This window comes from Dermochelys coriacea, chromosome 1 (assembly GCF_009764565.3).
Source record: "Dermochelys coriacea isolate rDerCor1 chromosome 1, rDerCor1.pri.v4, whole genome shotgun sequence".
Lineage (NCBI taxonomy): Eukaryota > Metazoa > Chordata > Testudines > Dermochelyidae > Dermochelys > Dermochelys coriacea.
Genome location: NC_050068.2, coordinates 58,244,219 through 58,271,162, shown reverse-complemented (window position 1 = coordinate 58,271,162; position 26,944 = coordinate 58,244,219). Strand labels below are relative to the sequence as shown.

Below are 26,944 nucleotides of genomic sequence, written 5' to 3'. Positions count from 1 at the left end.
AAATTAATCTATCAGTTTTTGTGGGAAGAACATGAGAATGAGTAGTATAACTTTTAGGCTGTCAAGCTTCTTAATTCAGCCTAAATCAATTTTATGTCTACATTAGACTTCTGTAGGCCATGATACAGCAGTCAGGGGTGCAAAGAGAGGTGACCCCTGACTGACATGCTTCTGCCAGAAGAAACCATTGGTATAGATGCAATTACACTGGCAAAACTGTACTGGCAGAACCGTACTTTTACGATTCTAGCTTGTTTTGTTCAGAGGGTGGACACTAAAAAAGCTATACAAGTACAGGTTTGCCAGTATAAGTTGCATTCATACTTGGAGCATTTTTCTGGTATAGTATACAAAGTATAGCATTCCTAGTGTAGACTGAGCCATAACCTTTGGGCAAATTCTTTAAGCAGTTTCCACCCTCCCCCCAGAGATGACATAAAAGACTTTATCTACACTATAAATGCTTTGCTGGTATAGTTACACTGGCAGACATCCCCAGTATAGATGCAACGTATAAAGACAGAACAAGTTTTTCTGCTGGCATAGTAACACCATCTCCCAAATGACATAAGCTATGCTAATAGAAGAGTGTCTCCACTGGGGCTTTTGCTGGCTTAGCTATGTCAGCTAGGGTTGTGGTCCGTCCCATCCCGTCTCGTCCCCCCCAACACACACACACCCCTCACCAACACAGCTAAGCCAACAGAACTTTGCAATATAAATCTGGCCTTCTGGGGACATGTCCCAGGGTTCTTTGTGCTGCCATAAACTAAGCTCATCTATGAATTCTTTCCCCAGTGAATTGTGGGAGAACTTGTCTATGCTTTCTGGGCACACCAGGTGGTGATGGGGGAAATTTTGGAAAGGCAGTGGAAGACTAGTAGCACTCAAATTGAACTATCCTGCTATCATACAACAAATTGGCCATGGCAGCTGTTGAGTTGTGCTAATCTGAGCTTTAGCCTATATCCAACAGGCCAGCCAACTCAAGTTAAAAGTCATAATCAAGTTGAGTTTGTGCACGGTATGTGGACAGGACTCAAGTTAGGGGCAATACTCTAGTTATAATCTGAGGTAACTATGGAGTGAAAAGTATTAGTAGCCAATCCAGCACTTTAAAAAAACAAAAAAAAAAAAACACTAAGCAGCTCTTTAAATTTTCTGTCACTATCAATCTCTTTGGTATAAAATATTTGAAGAGTTTGCGAGTTAAGATGCGAGCACATGTAGACTTACTATGACCTTTACATCCAAGATAATTATCTTCACAATCCTATTCCATTTTATATATCTACTGAATACTGGATGTCATGCAAATTAGACCAGGGGTTCTCAAACTTATTGCACCGTGACCCCCTTCTGACAACAAAAATTACTACAAGACCTCAGGAGGGGGACCAAAGACTGAGCTTGTCTGAGCCCTACCACCCCAGGCGGGGGAGCCAAAGCCCAAGGGCTTCAGCCTCAGGTGGGGGGCCTGTAACCCGAGCCTCGCCACCCAGGGCTGAAGCCTGAGCCCCACCGTGGGGCTCAGGCTTCAGCCCCAGGCCCCGGGTAGTAGGGCTCAGGCTTCAGCCCCAGGCCCCAACAAGTCTAATGCCAGCCCTGGCGATCCCATTAAAACGGGGTCACAACCCACTTTGGGTCCTGACCCACAGTTTAAGAACCAAGCAACAAGAAGAAAGCCAAGGAAAGTGCCAAGTATATCTTGGCAACAAGAAGAAAGCCAAGGAAAGTGTGGGCCCCTTACTGAATGAGGGAGGCAAGCTAGTGACAGAGGATGTGGAAAAAGCTAATGTACTCAATGCTTTTTTTGCCTCTGTTTTCACTAACAAGGTCAGCTCCCAGACTGCTGTGCTGGGCAACACAAAATGGGGAAGAGATGGCCAGCCCTCTGTAGAGATAGAGGTGGTTAGGGACTATTTAGAAAAGCTGGACGTGCACAAGTCCATGGGGCCGGACGAATTGCATCCGAGAGTGCTGAGGGAATTGGCGGCTGTGATTGCAGAGCCCTTGGCCATTATCTTTGAAAACTCGTGGCGAACGGGGGAAGTCCCGGATGACTGGAAAAAGGCTAATGTAGTGCCCATCTTTAAAAAAGGGAAGAAGGAGGATCCTGGGAACTACAGGCCGGTCAGCCTCACCTCAGTCCCTGGAAAAATCATGGAGCAGGTCCTCAAAGAATCAATCCTGAAGCACTTAGAGGAGAGGAAAGTGATCAGGAACAGTCAGCATGGATTCACCAAGGGAAGGTCATGCCTGACTAATCTAATCGCCTTTTATGATGAGATTACTGGTTCTGTGGATGAAGGGAAAGCAGTGGATGTATTGTTTCTTGACTTTAGCAAAGCTTTTGACACGGTCTCCCACAGCATTCTTGTCAGCAAGTTAAGGAAGTATGGGCTGGATGAATGCACTATAAGGTGGGTAGAAAGCTGGCTAGATTGTCGGGCTCAACGGGTAGTGATCAATGGCTCCATGTCTAGTTGGCAGCCGGTGTCAAGTGGAGTGCCCCAGGGGTCGGTCCTGGGGCCCGTTTTGTTCAATATCTTCATAAATGATCTGGAGGATGGTGTGGATTGCACTCTCAGCAAATTTGCGGATGATACTAAACTGGGAGGAGTGGTAGATACGCTGGAGGGGAGGGATAGGATACAGAAGGACCTAGACAAATTGGAAGATTGGGCCAAAAGAAATCTAATGAGGTTCAATAAGGATAAGTGCAGGGTCCTGCACTTAGGATGGAAGAATCCAATGCACCGCTACAGACTAGGGACCGAATGGCTCGGCAGCAGTTCTGCGGAAAAGGACCTAGGGGTGACAGTGGACGAGAAGCTGGATATGAGTCAGCAGTGTGCCCTTGTTGCCAAGAAGGCCAATGGCATTTTGGGATGTATAAGTAGGGGCATAGCGAGCAGATCGAGGGACGTGATCGTTCCCCTCTATTCGACACTGGTGAGGCCTCATCTGGAGTACTGTGTCCAGTTTTGGGCCCCACACTACAGGAAGGATGTGGATAAATTGGAAAGAGTACAACGAAGGGCAACGAAAATGATTAGGGGTCTAGAGCACATGACTTATGAGGAGAGGCTGAGGGAGCTGGGATTGTTTAGTCTGCAGAAGAGAAGAATGAGGGGGGATTTGATAGCTGCTTTCAATTACCTGAAAGGGGGTTTCAAAGAGGATGGCTCTAGACTGTTCTCAATGGTAGCAGATGACAGAACGAGGAGTAATGGTCTCAAGTTGCAATGGGGGAGGTTTAGATTGGATATTAGGAAAAACTTTTTCACTAAGAGGGTGGTGAAACACTGGAATGCGTTACCTAGGGAGGTGGTAGAATCTCCTTCCTTAGAGGTTAAGGTCAGGCTTGACAAAGCCCTGGCTGGGATGATTTAACTGGGACTTGGTCCTGCTTTGAGCAGGGGGTTGGACTAGATGACCTTCTGGGGTCCCTTCCAACCCTGATATTCTATGATTCTATGATTCTAACCAGTGGATTAGACTAATATTTTCATAGAAGTCATGCAAGAAATACTTGGGACTCTTATTATTCATGTTACCCTTCCATGAGACTATTCTGTCTTCATGCAGTTGTACAAGCCTTATGTTTAGCATCAAGCATAAGGTAACCAACCACCAGATATAAACAATATTAGTGTTCATTGGCCAATGATATTGCTACACACACACTGATCTGCAAACAAAACAGACCTAACCAGTAACCGATTAGCTACTGGGCCAATGAGGTCCATGTCCAGGGGGCCCCACAGAAAAATGGGCACCCCGCCTGGCGCTTGTGCCAGGGAGCAGGGTCAGGAGCTTGCCCCACCCTGCCCACCTGGCACTCCTGCCGGGGGGACTGCAGGCAGAAGGGGGAGGAGGAGCCCCCTCACTTGCTCTGGCCCACGTCCCCACAAACTCTTAATCTGCCTCTGGACCTACTACTCAAATGCTACAATATGCAAACAATCTATTACAAAGAATACATTAATGGAGAACTGACCCAAAAAGTTCATATGTAACATGGATAAAAGAAAAGTAGAAACAGGTACAAAGGCAGGACCAAAAAAAAAAAAAAAAAACCTGAAAGACATCCTTCCATGACAGATAAAATCCACTTGGATGGCTTTTTGAAGATCAGAAGTTATACTCATTTCATTATGAAGATTTTCAGAAAGATGTATATTTGCTATTTTGATAACAGTAGAGAAATACTGCTATACATCAAAGCTCTTCAGCTACTCAATAACCAGAAGAGGGGATAATTTGACAAACAGAGGGCAACGCAGTGGCAATGTTGGGAAGAGAATCAGTTTTCTGGACTCCCGGTCCTGGGCTAAATCTACAAAGCAATAGGTGCCTCTATAAATCAGAGATGACCAAGCTTACTGACCCCACAAGCCACATACGACAATCTTCAGAAGTTCAAGAGCCAAGTAGCACCTGCCGGGGCTCGGGGCTTCAGCCTGGATCCTGCTGAAGCCCCAAGCCCCAGCAGGTGCGCCAGGTGGGGCTGAAGCCCCGAGATACCTCCCTCTCCGCGGGGCAGAAACCCCTGTCCCACCACCCTGCTGCAAGGCAGAGGTCCTGAGCTCCCCCCAGCAGTCTGGTAGGTGAAGAATGGAGGGGAAAGTGGGGGGGGCTCTGCGAGCTGCACTTTAATGGTAAAGCCACATGAGCCAGTTTTGCCACCCCTGCTATAGATGGTTTCAGGCATTGTTTTTGATTGACACCAATATTTGTTAGCCTAATTTTCTCTAAGCCACTAAGTTTACTCAAAGATTTTCTGCATACAACCAGACAAATCCTGGATACCTACAATTCTACTTTAACCCCTCTTTTTCCAACCTACTAGAACAAAAGTCAATATCCTACCTCAGCAGAGCCTGGTGCCAGCCAGAGAAAGTACAGGGAGCAGCTCCAACTAGAAACACTCAAACTTTTTGTCCTCTCTTAAGAAGTTGGAAGGGACATGTTTGCAGAACAAGAAACGGACAGAGAAGTTTGTATGTTCCACTTTACAGGTATAACCAGAAAGTGAACTGTTCAAACATAAGCAACAATGTTGGGGCAGCGGTGGAGAGCGCCAGCAGTATTTGCCCTTCTGAAATGTTGGCTAAAGAGAAAGAGGAATTCTTTACTAAAGCAGGTTTTGGATTTTTGTTACAGTTGTTGGGTTTTATTCCCTTGAGTAGGATTAGACTCTAAAAGCTGTCAGCCTTGGACTCAATAAATTTCCAACAAATGAGCAGTGAATAAGTAGTGAGGAATATGAGTATTTTTCATTAGTTAAAAGAAAACTGTAGACAGTGCAGTTATAATACATATATAAATTGAGACATTTGTTATTGGTACATATAACCTCTGTCCACTCCTTAAGAACAACAAGCCATTTCAAAATTTGACACACCACAGAGGAGATTTTCAAAGCATTTCAAGGGATTCAGTAGTGATATTTCAGAGTAGCAGCCGTGTTGGTCTGTATTTGTAAAAAGAAAAGGAGTACTTGTGGCACTTTAGAGACTAACAAATTTATTTGAGCGTAAGCTTTCGTGAGCTACAGCTTACTGCATCCAATGATGATCCTTTTCTTTTTAGTAGTGATGTGAAACTCTCAACTATTACACAGAATGAAAAAATATACAGCAGAGAGTTCAGCTCTACCTTCTCTTGCCATGAAATATAAAATATCCTAATTCACTTAAACAACCAACCTGTTGGACTATTTCCAAGAAGCAGCAAGAAATCCAAAGTATGAGAATATAATTATAAAGCTTCAGCATTTTCTGTTCATTTAAGAACAGGCAAGAAACATTAAAGGAGATCTTATCTGAATATACGATCTAGTAAATGTGTTTCCTTTTATTTGCTTCATTAAACTATGTACTAATCAAGCCCCATTGTCTAAAAGTATTTCAGGGAAGGAAATGGAATTCATCATAGCCAAACTTATTTCCTCTATTTCTATATCTCTATTCAAATTTCACATGAGTCTCCTGAAGGACCCAAAAAGGAAATAGATTAAAAAAAAAAAATAGAAGATATTCTAGCCTACTTTCTTCAGCTTGGCTTCCTCAACTTTGTATCATCTGCAGGCCTTCACCACCCATTCCCTGCTGGAAGCCAGAACGGTGGAAAAATTGTACGTATCCTAGGAAAATAGAACGAGCACACTCCAGTTCTCTATTTAGAAACACTGTTGAAAAGAACCTGTTGATCTGACCTATGTATTTGCGACACCCTGTACCCCATGTTCACCACTTTTATATGGTTATGATATATTTTGTACAAAGTATGTCTTGTGATCTTTTGAAAATTCAATCTGCTGAATATTATCTTGTTGAAACGTGTACAAACATCACTGCATGTAAAATTACAAGATTTTGCTCTATGATTGCTACTGAAATATGTTGCAGATCTGGGTAACACCCACAAATCATCTTCTCAGAAACAAAGGCACACTAGCACATCAGCCAGGTGCTAAAGGGCCACTACCTACTTAACTGGCCATCCATCAGCAATGGAGAAGGTATAAACAAGAAATGTACATTTCACCCCAGAGACTGTTTGAATCTCATGCACACAGATAACTGTTTGTCTACAACCTGGTGGGGGCGGGGGGGATAATCCTCAAAGAGAGGAGAAGGCTATAAAAAGAAGAAACAGTGACCTCCACATCACCCCTTTTCTCCTCCCATCTCTGCTCATGGCATCAACAAATACTTAAAGCACATTGAACTGAGGGACAGGTCCCTGGCTGAAAGAAAATCCAACCTGTGAACTGTTACAGCTCATGGTGAGAGAGATACTTGGCTTTTTAGTTATTTAGGTAGTAGCTTGTGTTTCTCTTTTCATTTCTTTGGTAACCAATTCTGACTTTTATACTTTATCACTTGTAATCCTTAAAATCTATTTTTCTCTACATAAAAAAACTTTATTTAAATTAATGTGTTTGGAACCTCTACTTAGGGATGACAAGGCTGGTGCAGAATGTGTTGTAATGACAGACTTACTATGAGCTTACACTGTCCAGAAGAATACAGAGCAGCGCAAGACGCACATTTCTGGGGAATAAGGCTGGGACTGGGTATATGTGGCTGTTGCCGTGTAAGTAATGTATGTTTGGCTAGGCTAGTAGCACTCAATGCTGTGTAGCTGAGAGCAAGTTACATGCTGGAGGCTGTCTATTAGCAGGCCAGGTGTCCTGTACTGGCAGCAAGTCAGTGTAAGAGGCATCCCAGGCTAGAGACTTAAGGGGGCACCGCTGTTCAATAGTCCAGATTGTACCCTGGGGAATGTCAGTGTTTTAATACTTTACAGCCCCAGTAACTTGACTTTTTGGCTCCATTTCTTTTCATTTCTATTTCTGTACTTAATGTACTTGCAAATTCTCTTCAGGGGAAGAGACTGTCTTTTTAAGAGAAGACATTACATTTGATTCCATAATGAACTTAGACTAGGCAGACCTTCTGAACAGCATGAAAGCTTTGGTATAACCTCCAAATATCCAAATTATTCAGGAATTGAGCCTGTATTTTAATTGCAAGGCAATAAGTTAGTGTGGAAGATTGCATCTTGGTAGTCCAGTCAATGAGTTAATACACCACAGTTTCTTCAAGACTTTAAAATTTTTTGTCTAATATAAAAAAAAGTCCTCAAATTATCTCTGAGCTAGATTTATAAAATGTTTTATGGATAGGACCTTATACACTGATTTATCAGATAAAAAAACCCTAATGCATAGTGCTTTTTTAATAGTAATTCTTTAAGTACTGTGAATGAGTTTACATGCTTGATTAAAGGTGTTGCACAAGTTATTGTGTAAAAATGTCTTGATTTGTTTGATAATTTTATGTGTGTACCTGCTATTAAATGGAACATACTTAGCGATATCACAAATTTTAAGAAATTCTGCAAAACTGCATATCATCAATTCAGTTAGATAACCAGTGCTATTAGAACAGGTTTTTGGTCATCTCCTCCTCACACTTCCACCCAAATGGGCAAAAAACAGTAGTAAAGAATTGAATAAAATAAAAACAAAGACAGGTTCACTGAACCTTTGGCTCAGTTTAAGAAAGTAAGAGCATTACTGCTGCCTTTTTAATTCGGGTGGAATAAGATGTCGTAACAAAAGTCTTGCTGGAGAGTACTACAAAGCAAATGGCAAGGGAACATGATTTACATGTTCTGTAGCTATCTAGCTCAACACACAAGATTAGGAAACAGGGAGCTGGAAGCCTCAATGCTGGCTGTCCATATCATAGTTCCATAACATTTTTGGGCTCTAAAGCAAGTAAATTCCATAACACCAAACTTTTGAAGAAACAATGTCAGAACACCACTCAAGCCTACTAGTTTCAGTGTTCTAAGTGATTTTCAAGTTTGTGGTAAACTGTATTTCAGCCAGAAGGGCCACAAGTGAGCCAGACTCTGGCTGTTAGTTCAGGCACAGGAATGGTGTGAGGTGTTTCAGGGAGCATAGTCCCAGGGATAAGTGCTCTGCAAGACTTGGATATATGATAATGTGACCAATAAAGAGCAACAATAGTTAGCATCTACACAATAAGGAGTGCAACTGTACATCTGCTAAAGGAGAGCACTTCTACCCATGGAAATTATTGTGAACTTGTAGTTCTGGGCCTGTTTATTATGGGTGTATAAACACCTAGAACAACAAGGCCTTGATGGGGCCTCCAAGCACTAAAATATAAAATAAAGAGATACTTTCCCCTTTAAATATAAAAGCTTGTACTTAAATATAAAGTAAGCATCTACTTTTACTACTCAAATTTGATGCCTCTAGTAGTAGTTCTCTTAGTGCTTGTCTACATGGGAAATTTTTTCTAGTTATACAGCTATAGTTAAACCATTGTAGTTATAGCAGTGAAACTGCCCATGTGGACACACTTACAAAACACACACACACTTACTCTGGAGTCCCACCCACTCAACTTATGCCATTTCCAAAGTGACATAAGTTAATATGGAAAAAAGATATTCATACTGGAATAATATCTGTAAAACTACAGTGATTTAAATTTACACCCTACCTCATACTAGTATACCTTTCCATTTAAGCAAGTACTCAAGCACAGGAAAGCTATATATGCAACCTAAAAATTTCAAAGCAAAAAGAAAGACACTTTCATTAGTAGTTATAACATTTCTGTCCAAGAATCTCTCTAGGATTTTAATCAACATTAAAAAGGTACTTAAATACAATGGACTTAAGATCTGAAATTGTTCAGACAGTTGGTACAATGAATACTGACTAAAAGAGTGGCTGCCAGAAAGTTAATTATACTTAGATGCAGCATCTGTTCAGGACATCAAAATCTATGGGGTGCAAGTACTGTTATATATGAATATCCAGAGTTTATTAATTGGGGGGGGAACTTCAGACAGGGGCAAGCCGTGCCTTTATATCTTGGCATATTAATTTATTTGCTTATTTAGGAGGAATGAGGGAATTTCTAGAAAGTCAAAACGTAATAAAAATCACTGGAGAACATTTTTTTAGTGGAGATATTTCACATATTGCCTCAATGATTCTGTATCAGGTTAGGTTAGTTTGAAAGCAAAGATTTTTTTTTTCTGTTTGAAATAATGCTAGTAACAGACCCTGCAGGCCAAGTTCTGCCCTAAAATAAGCCTGGCAATCCCATTGTCTTTATTGGGATTGCACTGGTTTAAGGGGCTGAGGGGAGGATGGGAGGGGTTTGGTCCTGCAAATCAAACTTAACAATTTTGTACATATATGAAACAAAACAGAATTCAGCTTGTACTTTGTACATCAGTTGGTTCTGCATTGTTAACAGAAGTCTTATTGCTATCTCTAGTAAACAGAAAGAAAATCTGACTCCCAATACACAAGGAAATCTTAAAAGTTACTTTAAATGAGAACTAATTTTTTAAATTAAATTTTCTCTAATACATCACATGATTTGGGAAGTGTGTTTATACATCTTTCCTAGCCTTCAGTTCAGAAATTTGCTCTGATTGCAACATACCATATGCATAGGCCTGAGCACTAGGATATCCTGGTTCATGACTAAGGCTTTTAGGTGCTACAATAATATAAATAATGATTCTTCATCCTTCCTTTGAAAAATTACACTGGACACAAAACGAGGGTCTACAGCATCATGCTCAAGGTACATGAAGCTGGAAAACAGTTTATATTACATAGCTGTTGCTAATTACATTATTGGATCAGGTTACCTGTCAACTGACAAGACACCACGTTTGTTTGGGCAGTAGTTGCAAGTGGGAAAGTGAAATACTGTACAACATTTAAAAAGTCGGAACATAGTAAAACTGCTGGTAACAGAATAAATAAAATATTTTCCCACTCTTAACTAAACTATTTCCTCTTCCATAACGCTCCTTTTTAATTTTATTACACGAGCAAAAGACTCATTGAATTCTGTGAAGTGGCAAAAGATCTTATTGTAATGATCACATTTATCAGATTTACTAAACAGTTTCTCAAGTAATGTCAATTTAAAAAAGGGCTAAACTCCCACAAAATACTATTAGTGTACTACCACCACCACTCTTGCGGTAAGCTGATGTTTGTCTGCTTGATTCCCATACAGGCTACCTTTGAGTTTAAAGATTATGTCCTATCTGCAGCTCCTTCACAGAATTCAATGAGCCTTTCTGTCAGTTTAAGGCAGGGGTGGCCAACCTGAGCCTGAGAAAGAGCCAGAATTTACCAATATACATTGCCAAAGAGCCACAGTAATACGTCAGCAGCTCCCACCCCCCCATTCAGCTCCATCCCCCCCCAGCTCCCAGCAGCTCTGGGGGGATAGAGGGAGGAGCGAGGTCATGGCAGGCTCAGGGGCGGGAAGGGATGGAGTGGGGGCAGAGCCTGTGGCAGAGGCAGGGGTTGAGCAGTGAGCACCCTCCAGCACATTGGAAAGTTGGCGCCTGTAGCTCCGTCCCCAAAGTCGATGCCACATATTAACTTCTGAAGAGATGAATGCGGCTCCGGAGCAACAGGTTGGCCACCCCTGGTTTAAGGGAAGCAAACAAGTTAATACTATGTCAGTGGATTGTTTGGAGTCAGATCTTGTGGGGGGATCTATTTGCAGCAGCAGACACGTGAACACAGAGGAAACAAACAGCGTTGTGATAAGGGAATGATCAGGTTGATGGAAGAAGGAAAAATAACCTAGTGGGTGCAGAGGGATCCGTGTTAGGCCCAGTCTTTCTTAAAAGATTTTCAGTAGTGTTCTAAAAGAGGTATAGGCAGCATATATAACTTTCTTATTTCATTAATAACTGAAAGGCAGTGTGAACACCAGTCAAGAGGGAAACACAAAAGGCTTACCTACAAATAAACCTCAAGCCATGGGAATGACTCCAATTATATAAATACTTATCCCTTAACCCAGGTAGAAACAGGGCTGTAAACAGGTTCTCTGACTTTGAAATTTAAGATGTGGGCAGAAAACACGCGACTCTACTTGGCCGGGGGAGGAAGAGAGCTAATACATCTGAGGAAAGCTTATGCCCAAATAAATTTGTTAGTCTCTAAGGCACCACAAAGACTTCTCGTTATTTTTGCTGATACAGACTACCACTCTGAAACGTGACATCTGAGGAAGTAATTCAGAGCAGAGAACTCTGAGAGAAGTGGTACTGATGAAATTCCTGAGTGATATTAGACATAAGTTTGCAATTTAATATAGCAGTAAGAGAAGCCCAATCCTAAACTGCGTAAAAAGCGACACATTCAGGATTAGTTTAACTATACCTCAAGCATCCTAGATTTTGCAGCACATTCTGCATTTTGGGCAATTATGCCTTCCTGTTCCACTGCACCAAGCTGAGCAATAGTCAACAGATGAGAAAAGAGACTCCACCCCTCACCCCCAGTCTGCTTTTTGGCTAAAAGGAAGGTTTATGAATTCTAAGCTCCCTTCTTCTACAATGACTTCTGGTTATATTTCTATGTATTTCACAATCCTAGCTATTGAGCATAGCCTCACATCCTTACTTGTGAAGGGATGCAAACATCATTCTCCTCATCTCCAAGAGGCTGCACAAAGTCACTTCTGGAAAACTAAACCCAGGTCTCTACTATGAAAGACAAGTCTCATTCACACTGCTTTAGACAGAAGGTTTCAGAACTATGTACTTGTAATCACTGATCTAACTACTAGATCACACACCTCTCCCAGAGCCAGAAATATAACCAAGAAATCCTGATCAGCAATATTCTACTTCTATACAGCAAGTAGCTGTATAACCACCGGCTAAGTTTCACATCACCAGTCGTGACTGGTCCACACAATTATTAGCCCTTTAGTGTAAAAGTGAGAGATCTATACTGGGAATCTGATCATACAGAAAAAAGAACAAGAGCACTTGTGGCACCTTAGAGACTAAAATTTATTTGGGCATAAGCTTTCGTGGGCTAAAACCCACTTCATCGGATGCAGTATTTTCCACTGCCTGCATCCGATGAAGTGGGTTTTAGCCCACAAAAGTTTATGCCCAAATAAATGTGTTAGTCTCTAAGGTGCCACAAGTACTCCTCATTCTTTTTGCTGATACAGACTAACACGGCTACCACTCTGAAACCTGATCATACAGGTGAGCTCTCTCAGCCCTTAATTGGGGGCACTGCATTTTCAAACAAAATTTTTCCTTTTAACTATTTTGTAGGGCTTTGAGTTATAATAGGTATATACAAAGAGGGTTTCTTTTCATAGACTTTAAAGTCAGAAGAGACCACCATGATCATCTAGTCTGACCTCCTGCACATTACAGGTAACAGAACCTTACCTACCCACTCCTATAATAGACCCCTAACCTCTTGACATTTGTCATCTTCTGAATAATTCTCCAGTCAGTCTCAGGAAAAAACAGGATAGACAAGACCTGAATTTCTAGTATATCAGACCTACGGCATGGGGGGTGGGGGAGGAGAACCTTTCAAAACCTTCATACATCTTAATACAGCACCACTTGCTCTGAAAAAAAAAGTTATAGATCTTATTACCTGCAATAAACCTAAGCACCACAGCAGAGATCAGTGTCCAGACACAAGCAGTTATATTTGTCTAAGAAATAAAGATTGAGGAACCATCTCTGCTGCAGCAAGTTGAAGATATATCTAGACCTCCTACACATGGTAGTGGAATCAGCAAATCCTTTTCTGCATTAAACCCTGACTGATGCAAGTCTACAACATGATCTTTCAAATTAGAGAGCTTATTTCATGCAAATTAATAAAGAGTCATTGCTGAAACAATGCAGAAGGGAGATCAAAATCAAATCAGAAATAAATTATATATATATATATATATATATATATATATATATATATATATATATATATACACACACACACACACACACACACACACCACAAGAGACATGGGTAGATTAAAGTAGCAAGTCAATGTGACACGAAAGTCAAGTCAACTCAGAAAGAGCAAGCCTACAGAAAGTTACCTTTAGAACAACGTATTGGCATAGTTTTTTGACTAGTAGCCTAGAAAGAGCTTAACAATTGACTATTCTCACATAAAGAATGACCATAATGTACTATGAGAAAGGTTGCAAACAAAAAAGTAACTAAGATGCGGAGTTCATACAAATTGGTAACTAAGATGCGGAGTTCAAACAAACCCTGGGAATTCAGCACACCCTCCACTACAACACTACATACAGTGGCCCCCTCTGCAACAAAAGCAGTTGAAGGGGACTTTTGCAAGGAAAACTGAGAAGAACTCAAGGAACACATTATCCTGTTGGAAGGATAGGTTTTTGCCCTTATTCCCACTGCAAAAATGTTGCATGCAAACCTAGTAATGCCCTCATGATCAATGAGGCCTGGACCATCCATGCAAAGGCCATTTTCACCTGCAGTGGCTTCCCCCCTAGCCTCCCCCACAACCCCTCCAGCTATGTCTTTCCCTGGATCTATCTGAGGGGATGGGGGACATGTAAAAGTTATGACGCATTAGCTCTCTCAGAGAAATTATGAAGGGCCCAGGGGAAAATGACAGACAAACATATTCCCTTGTTACCCACCCCACCCTAACCCATTCCAGCCACAGATGTTAAATTGTGTGAAGACACTTCCCACAGAGTCGGGGGCAAGAAACAGGAGTGCCACTGAGCCCCGCTTTCCATACATAAGGACCAAGATCCTCCCCGTGTGAGTCTCAGTCACATGATTTGATCCAGCAACGCATCTCTCTATCACTAGGCCACCTGGCTGATGTCACTGTTTCCATTGTTGCATTGTAGACCCTCAGGCTTTAGAAAGCTTCAATGAATAAAACAAGATTTCAGCTACAAAATAATATTCAAGCAAGTTTTTTCTGGGGAGAGGAAGCTCTCCTTAAGAGAGGATATGTAGAACTAAGACGTGTGTTACTAGGAAAGTAAGAAACAAAAGTAATTACACCTTGTATCAGAATTCCATGTCTAAACTACATATGTTCTCTTTAATAGTATACCTATTTCTTTTGCAATTTTGTAAGCTTCTTCTGGTGTCTTTGCAACCAGTCCATGTGGAACAGAAATTCCAGCCTCTTGCAACAGTTCCATGCTCAGGTATTCATGCAGTGACAGGCTCCTTTGTTGTTGCTGTTGCACTTGAAACCCATGGCTATTGAATAGTCCTGGACTTCCAGCAAGTACCTGGGAAAATTAAAGTAAGTAATTGTCTTTCAAACAGGGTGTCCTCTATTTAACCACAATTTTTGTGTTAAATGCATAAGAACTATGGAATTTGAAGAATGGATTTATGTGAGATAGTACATTCTGGTACAATATGAAGATTGCACAATGCTAAATGCCATAGCACTAATAAATTTAACATGAAAGTAAAAGTCACTTACAGTTTTCTTAAAACCAAATCCTATGTGCTCAGTTTAACACTTAGCATTTTACATAAAAAGTGTAAAGATTGACAGAATAAGATAGAGACAGCAAAATGTATGGTAAAAGCTAAACTATTTATCTTTAAAAAACTTCTGCACAACAGATATATAAATTAAGAGGCATAAGCAGTGGCTAAAAAGGAACATTGTACACCAGTTTCAGTAATTAAATGAATGGGTTGTACGGAGTTTGACCAATCTAGCAAAATGACTGTTGACAGGACTTAGCATTGCTATCTTGGTCTCCAGACTGTCGTAAGAGCAGAAAAATCCAGATTTAACTTTCTCTATTAGACATTATCAATACTTGATGTCAAGTGCCAACAATTAATCAGAGGGTTGCATAGAAGGCAAGCCAATATAAAAAATATTTAAGTCAAAGAGAGAGAAAATATGCTCAAGACTGAAACCAGGACATTCCATTCAACGCAGTCACTTCTTCATGAAAACTGACACAGAATGAGTGCGCCAAGAGTTTCTGGATAGACACTAGCCAGAAACAAGAAAGTGAATGGAGCAAATGAGGGTGGAATTCTGACCTTACTACACAACCCTGACAACAGTGCAATGTGAATAAGACTACAAAAAGCTATTATTGGATACAATGCAGAGTAGTTTTTCCAAAATTTAAAGATGGCATAAACTAAGAATTTGTATTTATAACATAAAAGAGAACAGGAGTACTTGTGGCATCTTAGAGATTAACAAATTTATTTGAGCATAAGCTTTCGTGAAAAGAGACAAAAGAACGATTTCCAACAATACCAGAAAAAGGCATTTTTGTTTTCTAAATTAAAGTGTAGAAGAGCACATTGCTTAACTTTCTGCACATTATTTGTCCTATTGAAGTCAATGGGTTTAATTTATATACACATTTGCAAGACTGGAGCCAAAGGTATTTCACTGTTCAAGCTGACTGAAGTACAAGAAATGTTTAATTTTTAAGATTCTCTTAGTTTAGGCTAAGCTGTTATTAGCAACAGTGACATTTAAATACATTGATTTTTAACTGGACACTTATCTTTAAATATCCTGGAATTTGAGGGAATTTCTATCTATGCATCACAGAAATATAAAAAGAAAGGGTTAAACACCCTGCAAAATAAATAACCTACAGAAGACATGCGGGGAGATAATATTTGTGTTTTTGTGTATTTACATATGTATGAAGTAGGGTAGACAATGTAATCAACAGTCCCTGTCTATGCTGAATTCTCATAATTCAGAGGTCCAAAGAACATCCTATCATGTAAATTAATTGTAAACATGGGATATCTCTGTATTCATCCTTCAAATTCATCCTAATTACCTAATTACTTGTTCCCCGAGGAACTCCAACTTGTCAAAAGAGATGAAATTGTATAAAAGACCCTTGGGTCCAGATTCTGTCATCTCAGATCTGCTTATGCTTCAACAGGGGAAGTTTGAGTCGCAAGACTGAGGTCCCAGTTATGTTGGTACTCCCTGAATATAGTATTTGGACATTGGATTATGACCCATGAACTAAATTCTAAAGGAACTCTTTGCAACTACAAAGCTCACCATCTCTGCTACGAATCTGAACCTCAATGGATTGAGCTCATGTCTGTATGTATACTGATCTTTTAACCATACTCTCTCTCGTTTTTTAATAAATTTTAGTTTAGTTAATAAGAATTGGCTGTAGCATATATTTGGGTAAGATCTGAAACATTCATTAACCTGTAAGGTAATGTGTCTGATCCTTTGGGATTGGAAGAACCTTTTAATATGATGAAATAAGATTTACAAAAATATTCATCATATTTGACATGGGTACCTGGATGGAGGCCTGAGGCTGGATCACTTTAAGAGAACTGTGTTGTTTGGACTTCTGAGTAACCAGTAAGGTAATAAAGAAGCTGTTTTATGCTGGCTTGGTTAATCTAAGTATTGGAATATCCACCAGTTTTGGGGGCTTTGCAGTTCACCCTAACTGAGTGACCACAGTCACAATTTCAAACACCCTAAAATAAGCAAACAAGAGTTTGCCTGGAAAATCCAAGCTTGACAAAGGAGATCAAAGCCTATTTAAATCTCAGGAGGATCACTACTGCAAACCATACATGGATCAAACTGTACGCTCTTTATTTTGCTTCCTGTTCAAATGAAATGAAAGGTTTCAGAATAGCAGCCGTGTTGGCCTGTATTCGGGAAAAAAAAAAAAAGGATTTGTTAGTCTCTAAGGTGCCACAAGTACTCCTTTTCTTTTTATTCAAATGAAAGGTACTTATTGCAGCAGCTGCAGTTTCTCAAACCAACCAGCAGTGCCCCTCAAAGACTCTGCAGTGTAATGTGAGATAAAGAGTAGCACCAGCCTTCTTCCTCCATTTGTGGCAGGGGGAAGCGCAGATACATCAAATCCGTTTGCCTCATAGAATATCCGAGTTAGCAGGGGCCTCAGGAGCTCATTAGTCCAACTCCCTGCTCAAGGCAGGACCAATCCCCAATTTTTGCCCCAGATCCCTAAACAGTCCCCTCAAGGTATGAACGCACAACCCTGGGTTTAGCAGGCCAATGCTCAAACCACTGAGCTATCCTTCCCCGCACGACCCCATGTTTTGGTTTGCATTAAATTCCCTGTAGTTACGCGAACGGAAGCAAGGAGGATAGGCTGAAAACAAACGTTCATGTGAGCCATCGCCCGGGCAGGAGCACAGCCCTCCCCTCGGGGCGGGTGGCAGGGGGGTTCGCACCTACTGAAACAACCAGCCCGCAGGACCTCAAGTGGCCAGTGTTACTATAGAGCTGGGGGCGAGGGGGGCGGGGGGCTCTGCCACAGCGATGGGGGCAGACAGAAGCCAACCGTCACGGCGCGCTGGGGACGGCCAAGGGCCGGATATCAACATCCCCCGCCCCCACCGCCGCCCAGCCCGACACACGCCCTCGGGTGCTCCCCGGACAACCGAAGGGCCATTCTCGGCCGCCTGCCCCAGGCCGCCCCGGGACACCCCGCGGCCCAGCTGCTGAACCGAGCCGGACACTGAGAAGCCCTGTCACGTTAACGGCCCCCCCGGCCCGCCCAACCGCTGCCCCCGGCCTCCCCCGACCGGGCGGCCCGGACGCAGGCGGGGGCAGAATGTCACAGCGAGTGACCCCTCCCCCTCACTTCACCCCCGCCCCGCCCAGCGCGCCCAGGCCGCGGGGGTCACCTTGGCGGCGGCACCGAACGACGCCCGGCAGCCGTTGTTCCTCAGCCCGGCCGACACCCGGCTACAAATCATGGACGCCGCCATGACCGAACCTCGGCGGCTTCCCACTCACCACGCACGCGCGCCACCGCTGCTGCTGCTGCTGCTGCTGCAGCGGCTACCATAGAGCGTGGGAGGCTTAGAAAAGGCCGCGGCTCCGCCTCTCCTGAAAACGGCTGTCCCCGAGGGCGGCGCCCAGCTGGGGAACTCTATGGTCTCTGGACCCTCGGGGGGAGGGGGGGCCCTCCGAGCGCTGCCCTGCCCTGCCCTGCCCTCTAGCGAGGAGAACCAGCAACTTCAGGAGCCCGCCCTCTGGTGAAGGGCCTCCTCGCCCCAGGCACGGTGGCTTCACCGGGGCCTGACCTGTGGCTCATTGAAGCTAACGAAAAACGCCTCCGCGACTGCGGGGAGCAGCGGCTGTTGACACCCTGGAGGGCTGTGGGGGTGGGTGCAGAGCCGCAAGCGACTCGGCGCTGCCTCCAGCCCCAGGGGCTGTGAAACAGCTCAGGCTCCAGGCGCAGTCCCTGCCCCCGTCAGGCTGCCCTCCCACTGCTAACCTGCCAGCCAGGGTCCCCAGGGCTGAAACTGCTCAGGCCCCCCATGCTGAGTGTGCCCCAAACCCCTCTTCTCCCCAGCTGATCGCAGGGCAAACAAGATCAGCCGAGGCGCTTGTGTTAGCCAACCCCAGGGTTACAAGGGTTATAGCGAGAAACCTGTGGCTTTGTGTAGGGGGCCTGTAGTTCTGGAACTGGACACCCCCCTCCCCTTGGCCTGTTACACTACAGATTTCTGCAGCCATCACTACATCAGTCAAGGGCTAGACGAAGTGTCCTCTCTGCCCAACATAGCTCTGCTGGCTAAAGTCCCTTGTGTACATGTAGCTATACCTGAAAAACTGCTTTGACCAGTACAGCTTGTTTCACTCCGGTGGGGTGGAATAACCTACAGCAGTAAAAGCATAGCTTTGCTAGTATAAAGTGCATCCACACTAGGAGTGCTTCGCCAGTGTAGTATACCAGTATCGCTATACCGATAAAGCACTCCTAGTGTAGACATGACCTATTATCATTATTTTATTATGATTCATTATAAGATAACCTAAAGTGTGTGAGGATCTTTACTGAGGACTGCCTAACACAAAAATTACACTGCTTTAACTACAGTGGAATAGTTAAATCAGTGCAACACACACACACACAGGGCTTGTCTACACTTACAGTGCTGCAGCCCACGCCAACAGGAGAGCTTCACCTATCAGGTATTCCACTTTCTCAAGAGGCAGTAGCTATGTCAACAGGAGAAGCCTTTCTGTAGCTATCACGCAGTCTACACCAGGGGTTAGGTCAGCATAACTACGTCACTCAGGAACGCGGAAAATAAGTTGGTAGTGTATGCCAAGCCGCAGTGTGGATGCAGTTATACCAGTAAAGAGTTACTTTATAACCCTATAGCTATTCTTGTAAGAGAAGGAGAAAAAGCAGTAACAATATTCTTTTATACCAGTATAATTGCATTCATACTAGGCGTTGTACCAGTATAACTAATTTGATAAAACATCACACCTCTTAATCTAAATATTATTATTATTTATTATTTGTATTACCCTAGTGCCTAGGAGTTCTGGTCATGGACTAGGCGGCCATAACGCTACATACTGTACAAACACAGAACAAAAAAATAGATGGTGCATCATTATACCGGCACAGAAACAACAGGTAGACCAGGCCTAAATGACACCATGTGTTCAGTGTTCCAAGAAAATTACAGTCCCAATTTTATTTTTTTTTTTTGTCCTCTGTGCAAGCTGTAAGGCCCATCTGTTTAAGCAGGCGTTAGCCTGCAATGTTATTACAAAAAACAACAGAGATCCCTTTGTTTATACATTTTTCTTGTAGGGGAGTTGAAATGCTTTATGAACACTGAGCGAAAATGTAAAATTGGTGGAGTTTGTTTTTTAAATATGCATATGCTAAAAGACTGCTCTGATTAATGCATGTTACAAATATTTTCATTAATTCTGACTGATATCAAATGAAATAGCGGCAGCCGCTATTATGTTTAATTACAGAGACAACAGCCTGATGTGGCACTAGGTCTCCACTGGCACTCAGATCAAGTTGTAACATCAATTATTTTTAGTCCCAGCATAATTTTTCCATTATTTCTATATAGTCTGAATTCAATATATCACATGTTAATAGCTAAATCGATACTGAAAGTCCCTTATTTCTATTTTTTTAAAATGATTTGTTTAACAACACCAGATTGCTTGACCCTGAACTTTGTACAATACACAAAAATAAAGAAAATCTCAGACTCGAGTTTACAATCCAGGCACTTGATCTTGCAAACACTTGTGTGTTTAACTTTATGCCTATGAGTAGTTCCATTGACATAGCTACGTAAAAGACAGAATGCACTGGGAAATTCAGAACTGAAAATAGCGTGCGAGTCAGTTGGAAGAAGCATTTTTCTTTTAAAAATGCAAAGGGATCAGCTTGTTTCCATAAATTATGCTAGATCTAAACTGAAGGAAAGCAGTATTGGAGCTGTAACTAACTGATGTGGTTAACAATTGAAAATGCACAATAGTAAAACAACAGGATGAATTGTATTTTTTGCCAAAAACAAGTCTAATGTGGATTAAAGCAGCTTTTGCTACAGCAACTACTTTAGGGGACACTGTGACTGTTGCTTAATTGTTTTACTGCTGGCCCTCTACTGTACCTGATGTGCTGTCATTATCCATTAACATTTTGTTGAACTCAGTGAAATGCTAGGATGCACCTGGTACTTTCAGAAGCTCAAAGAATGGTTCTGTATGGATGTTCTTGTGACACTAATGTGTTACCAAAATTTCAGCAAGGGACCGTCAAAAATTTTCCACCTCAGTAATACATACTTTGGTAACATACTCTTCTTCCCTGCAAAAAAACCCATTAGTTCCGGACTTTTTCCCCACCAAAATCCATCAATCCTTCCAAAGCTGCTCCTCCCATAATTATCAACACTTCCACCATCACCCCTCTCTATGCACCATGCTTCCCCATCACCAATCTCTTGTAAGTCACTCCCGATCTGGCATCTGTTCCTTACAGCTTCAAGAAGTCTTATCTCAGAAGAGAAAGAGCAACTTATATAGGGAGGCTGTTGGATATGGCACCCCCTTATGGAGAGAGGTAAGGAATAAAATAGGGCTGTCAAGCGATTAATCACGTGATTAATCACTGTTAATCAATAATAGAATAACATTTATTTAAATATTTGTAGATGTTTTCCCACATTTTTAAATATATTGATTTCAATTATAACACAGAATACAAAGTGTACAGTGCTTACTTTATTTTTTTATTACAAATATTTGCACTGTAAAAAACAAAAGATATAATATTTTTCAATTCACCTAATACAAGTACTGTAATGCAATCTCTTTATCATGAAAGTTGAACTTACAAATGTAGAATTATGTACAAAAAATAACTGCATTCAAAAATAAAACAATGTAAAACTTTAGAGCCTACAAATCCACACAGTCCTATTTCTTGTTCAGCCAATCACTCAGACCAACAGGTTTGTTTACATTTGCAGGAGATAATGCTGTCTGCTTCTTGTTCACAATGTCACCTGAAAGTGAGAACAGATGTTCACGTGGCACTATCGTAGCAGACGTCACAAGATATTTACATGCCAACTGCGCTAAAGATTTGTATGTCCCTTCATGCTTCAACCACCATTATATAAAAGTCATATAAAAGTATGAACATGGGGTACAGGATGTTAGATGGGGTACCGTGTGTCACATGGGGGCAGTACATGGAGAAAAGCAAAGGAGGAGTGAAAGGGTAGCCCTAAAACTAAGGAGGAGGAGGAAAAAGCCAAGCCACAAGACAAACAGAAGGAAAAAAAGAAAACAAAATGGAGATACAGAGAAGACAGAAGTACTGCACATTAATAGAGAGCCAGCTGAATATGAGATGGAATAAACTTCTTAACAGGCTCAGAGGTTCACATTTGCAAGAGAGAATAGCAGTACCTGAAGTGTGCAGCATTATATGACAGTGAAGTTCTGAAAATCCCAGTGGCCAGGCACCCAGCTGAACTCAGATATTCAGGTATCTTGGGAAAGCAGTACTAAAAACATATTTTCAAATACCAAGCACTGCCCATATTCTGCTTCAATAATTCCCCTTTACTGAGCACACAAAAGTGGCTGGCCAAATCCTCTGTCAAGCACCCAGGGAAGGTCTTTGAAAATTTGATTACACGTGACTTGCCCAAGTTCATGTAGTAAGATAGCAGCAGAGCAGAAAATAAAACCTAGCAGTTCTGTTTCCCAGCCCAAGCTCATTTTGACAATACAATGACAGCAAAGCATTCCTCAGTGGTGGTATCAGTCAACCTCTGCAAGCTCTCCACTGTGTGTGCACATCATTATACTCTAGGAACAATCATCAAGTTTGACCACTTTGGGGGGGTCAGAGGACATCTTGATGCAAGGCAGTCCTGACAGTGTAACCAGAGGCAGAAATTCAAACTCCATCAGTGATACAAATGGATTATTCTGGTCCTTAGAAGAGGATAGGAGTTTGTGAGAGTCAATGAAGGTTATAGAAGCCAGACTTTTTGCTTAACTGGGCCCTTTGTAAATTACGATATTAAAAGAAAGGATTTTCTATAATAAGAAAGTATATGATGTAGGAATTCTCACATCTTTCTGATATGAAAAGGATATCAGGAACTTTTGCCTGAACTCTTAATATAAAACTAGGATTGTAGAGAATTACATAGAACATAAAATTGTAATAAAACTAAAGTCAGGGCATAAACAAAGGTAAAATAACTAGGCTAACTTTTGTAAAGTTTCTTTTGCACTATTTGGAGACTCTTCAGCATAAGTGATTCATACATTATTGGGATTCCCTCCAAGACCTTTTCCATTCACCTTATCCAGAACACCTTGTCCAGTTCTGGGAGAACACTTCATCAAGTTCTCTGGGATCCAAAACTCTCAGTTTGACTCTGGATTTCATCATTCAGGTTTCTTTATTTGGCATACAGCAAAGCTACACTGAGTTGATCAGACTCAAGCATAGGGGGTGGTTATCAGGCATACCACACATCCAAAGTTAAACAAATCTCTTACTTTATATATATTTACAAATTACATTGCATTTGTTATACATTACACCACACATTTTTGGATTGGATTGGTTATTTTACAAGAACCAATCCCTATACAGCATGCTCTGTCCATGTGCTGTTCACATGGAGCCTGATCTTTACATTCCAGGATTTTCCTTGTCCATAGTCTGTAGCATCAAGGTGTTGCTGCTTATCTTAGCTAGCACAGACATCCTGACTCCAGCATAGTTTATCAAGCCCCTGTTTACAATTTAACCTTCCATCCCCCTTCCCAATTATGTCCCAATTAAGAAATGAGGCAAGTTGCTTATGTCAAGCCAGGCCTATATAACTGCCACTATTTCAGTTGAAGACGGACAGTCTTTTTCCTTATATTTTCTTGGTGCCCCCTATAATCTGAGCATTGGTTTCTCTATCAACACACCAAACTTCCAAAACATGGACAATTTTCAGACTGAAAGCTGCTTTATTATATACAGTACCCAGATGTACAGAAACTCTTGTTTCAACCTATGTATTACATCATTTTTTTAACATTAGCTTTAATAATTTTTTTAAATCCATTTACCCTAGGGACCAGCATTTTTACCACGACCTGTCTCCTTGCTTTTCATCCATGAATCTCAAAAGCACTTTACAAAGGACAGCACTCTGATTATCCCCATTTTACAGATGGGGAAACTAAGGCATGGAACAGGGAAATGACTAAAACCTCTATCCACTACTACTAAGCGACAGACACAGCAATATAATAAATACTTTATATAAATAAATAAATAAATAAAAATTATTTAATTTTACTTTTGTGGTTTTTGAAAGAGTTAGGGCAAAATGTGTTTTCCCATTGTTTTTTCCTTTATTATTGCAAATATTTATAAATTTCATAAACTAAAGAATTATGGCAGGTAGCACAAATAGCTAATATTTCCTTCTTGCCTTTTGTCATCCCACTCTGTCCCAGCCCCCACCAGGTTGTGATAATTGATGTGTTCACTGTTTAAATTAGGGCCCACTCCTTTAAGGCCTGGCATAAGCACAAGGGGACCAAACTAATGGGGCATAAGCAACCTTAATACTGGCATTTTGTAAATACTGAGTTATGACTTTGTAAACTTAATGTTCTTTTTGCCTATATTTTTAATGTAATTCTGTAGTTTTTAAAAAAAAGGAAACTGAAAAAACAGAGATTCTATAATGTGGAATCATATTGACCTTCTTTAACAGAAGGGTAAACTTTACCTTCCCAACTTCCCCTTACTTTAAACCTTGTCTTACCCTAAACCAAAGGAGTAGCAGAGGCTACTTTGCTACTACTTTGTCTCCTCCATCTGGAATTCTAGCTCTGTGCCTGGGCTGGTGTATTTCGGAGCTCCATGCTATTGGAGCAGTCTTTGCTGGGGATGGAATGCTCAGACATTTTAGCAAACAGCTTCTCAAAACCTCTAATGAACATGTGCATATGGTGAGTTTCAGAGATTTATACAACAAATCTGGGTGGATTTTCATTCTTTGACTCCAGGACCACCTCCTTGCTCAATTTAAAGTTCCTACTCCAAACCCTGGAGTCCTTAAAGCAAAATTATCTACATTTCCTGAATTTTATTTTTGAAAACAGCTGTATTGTTTCAGCTGAAACTTTCCAAAACAATTCAGCCTGAGGCAGAGAGCAAACATGGAAACAAAATTGTGCAAATGGTTATAGTGTGGTAAAGTTATAAGCAACTGAAAACAGGGACTTGTAATATAAAGTAGTAGGCAACCTTAATTATATGGAAGACAGGATACTGATGGAACCACTGGTCTGACCCAGTATGGCCAGTCTTATGTTTTTATGTTCTTACTTGTCACAAAGCTCTGTGCAAAACCCATAAAATAACTACACAAAAAAACTGAAGAGAGCAGATTCAACCAATAAAATAATTTGTATTTTCATGTGATATCCTTCACACACACAATCACAAGACATTTTACAGTCACTCATAAATTAAAGAGAAAAGGAAAGTTTTATAGATAGATTTAATGTCTTGGAGGAGAAAAAGAGTTCTATATACCTGTGTACAATAGGAAATGGAGGTTTTCCTCTTGGTTGACATGTATGACACTCATATGGACATCTCTTTTAAATATAAATAAATATTCCTACTCTGCAGAAGAGAAGGTCTGAAGCACTGTCTTTGTTGTGGTTTGCCTGGACTCTATATTTACCATCTACTAGTTTATCCAATGTCACTTTCACAGTTGTACTGCTTGCAACCATGGAACCAATAACATTCAGAGCTTCTATACCATCAAAAGTATAGCTGTTTTAGAGTCAGTCCATAGGGCTTCAAAAATCTCCCACAATCTTGAGGTTAGGGAAGAAGGAGTTTTAAACAGAGAGAGCTACAGAAGTGAACAGGTAAAAAAAAAAAAAAAAAGAGAGAGGGCCAAGAGCAGGTCTAAATTAGTAGTGAAGAGAAGGAGTAGATGGATATATCACATGGATGAAATGAGCCTACAGAAAGTTTTGCAAAATAAAGAAAGAAAATGTTAACTGAATTCTGAGTAGCTCAGAAGCCAGTAAAAAAAAGAACAGAGGATGGAGATTATATGATCCAACTTCCCAGAGCAAGAGATCAGTGCTGAGACAGCATTCAGGATCCTTGTTGGTGAGAAAATAGAGATTTATGAAGTTTATAAAAGGTACTGCAACAGCAAAGACAGGAAATGATTAATGCACGGATAAAAATTTTAGCAGAGACTGGGTCAAGGTAAGGACAAATTTTGGGAATATTCTCAAGAGGGTTACAGACAGACTTAAAAAACAGAAAGAATATGAAAGATAAAAATAAATGAGGCATATTTCTAAGAACTTCAACATAATCTACTTTAAAGAGAACAATTGGATACATTGTTAAACAAAATCTGTGTAAAAGTACATTTCAGAATCATCCTATCAAGATATTTTCTTGGTATATCTCCTCCAAAAGAGTAACATATCCTGTCCTCATTATGCTCTACAGATTGGTGTGGGGAAAAATCTGAATCCATTTGCAATCAGAGGTTTCCTGAAGAATAAGAAACAGTACCCAGTTACCATCCCAACTAACAGCCATTCTTTAACTCTAAAGAACAGTGGATTGGGAGTTGGGAATCTTCCTGCCAGGAACTCACGGTATTACCTTGAACATGTCATCGTATGCCTGATTGTTTTCTCTAGTGGCCTCTAACACTGGGTGCATTCACAGCTCCTGTTGACATCAGTTGGTCCTAGTTATAAAAAAATGACCACCCAAAAATCTAAGTATCCAGAGCTAGCACCACAAAGAAATTTAGACTCCGAACAACTGCCACTTAAAAAGCCTGAGTTCAAAATTTACTGTCTCAAAACCCTTGCTCAGCTGCTGCCTCAACCTGTAGGTGCCTAAATTTATGCCTGTGGGCATGTGCAAAGCTACTTAAGTCCTGATGCTGCCAAGCAGCTCGGAATGTAAAGCTCTGTTGGAATTCTCCAAATAGGCATTTCCCTGCCTATCTTGTCTGTGGGGCCTGATCTCACAGGCATTCTCAGAAGCCACCTAAGTGCATCCTTACCAAATTAGCCCCCCTACAAAACACAGCTGAGGAGCAGGTGGTGATGGGTATTTTATACAAAGTGGAACAACCTCAACAGGAGAAACTTTGAAAGACTTCCCCTAAAAT

At 41.2% G+C, this 26,944-nt stretch overlaps 1 protein-coding gene across 1 annotated transcript in view; it reads right to left on the bottom strand.

The window, feature by feature from the left end:
* SUCLA2 (succinate-CoA ligase ADP-forming subunit beta) overlaps positions 1-18,514 on the bottom strand; it is a 49,657-nt gene extending 31,143 nt beyond the window's left edge. Inside the window, exons 1-2 of the mRNA XM_038409465.2 lie at positions 18,083-18,514; positions 14,487-14,670 (exon numbers count right to left, since the gene is read on the bottom strand). Coding sequence (XP_038265393.1) covers positions 14,487-14,670; positions 18,083-18,166 — 268 coding nt within the window. The 5' untranslated portion in view covers positions 18,167-18,514. The remainder of the gene's footprint in view (positions 1-14,486; positions 14,671-18,082) is intronic.
* Positions 18,515-26,944: the final 8,430 nt, after the last annotated feature.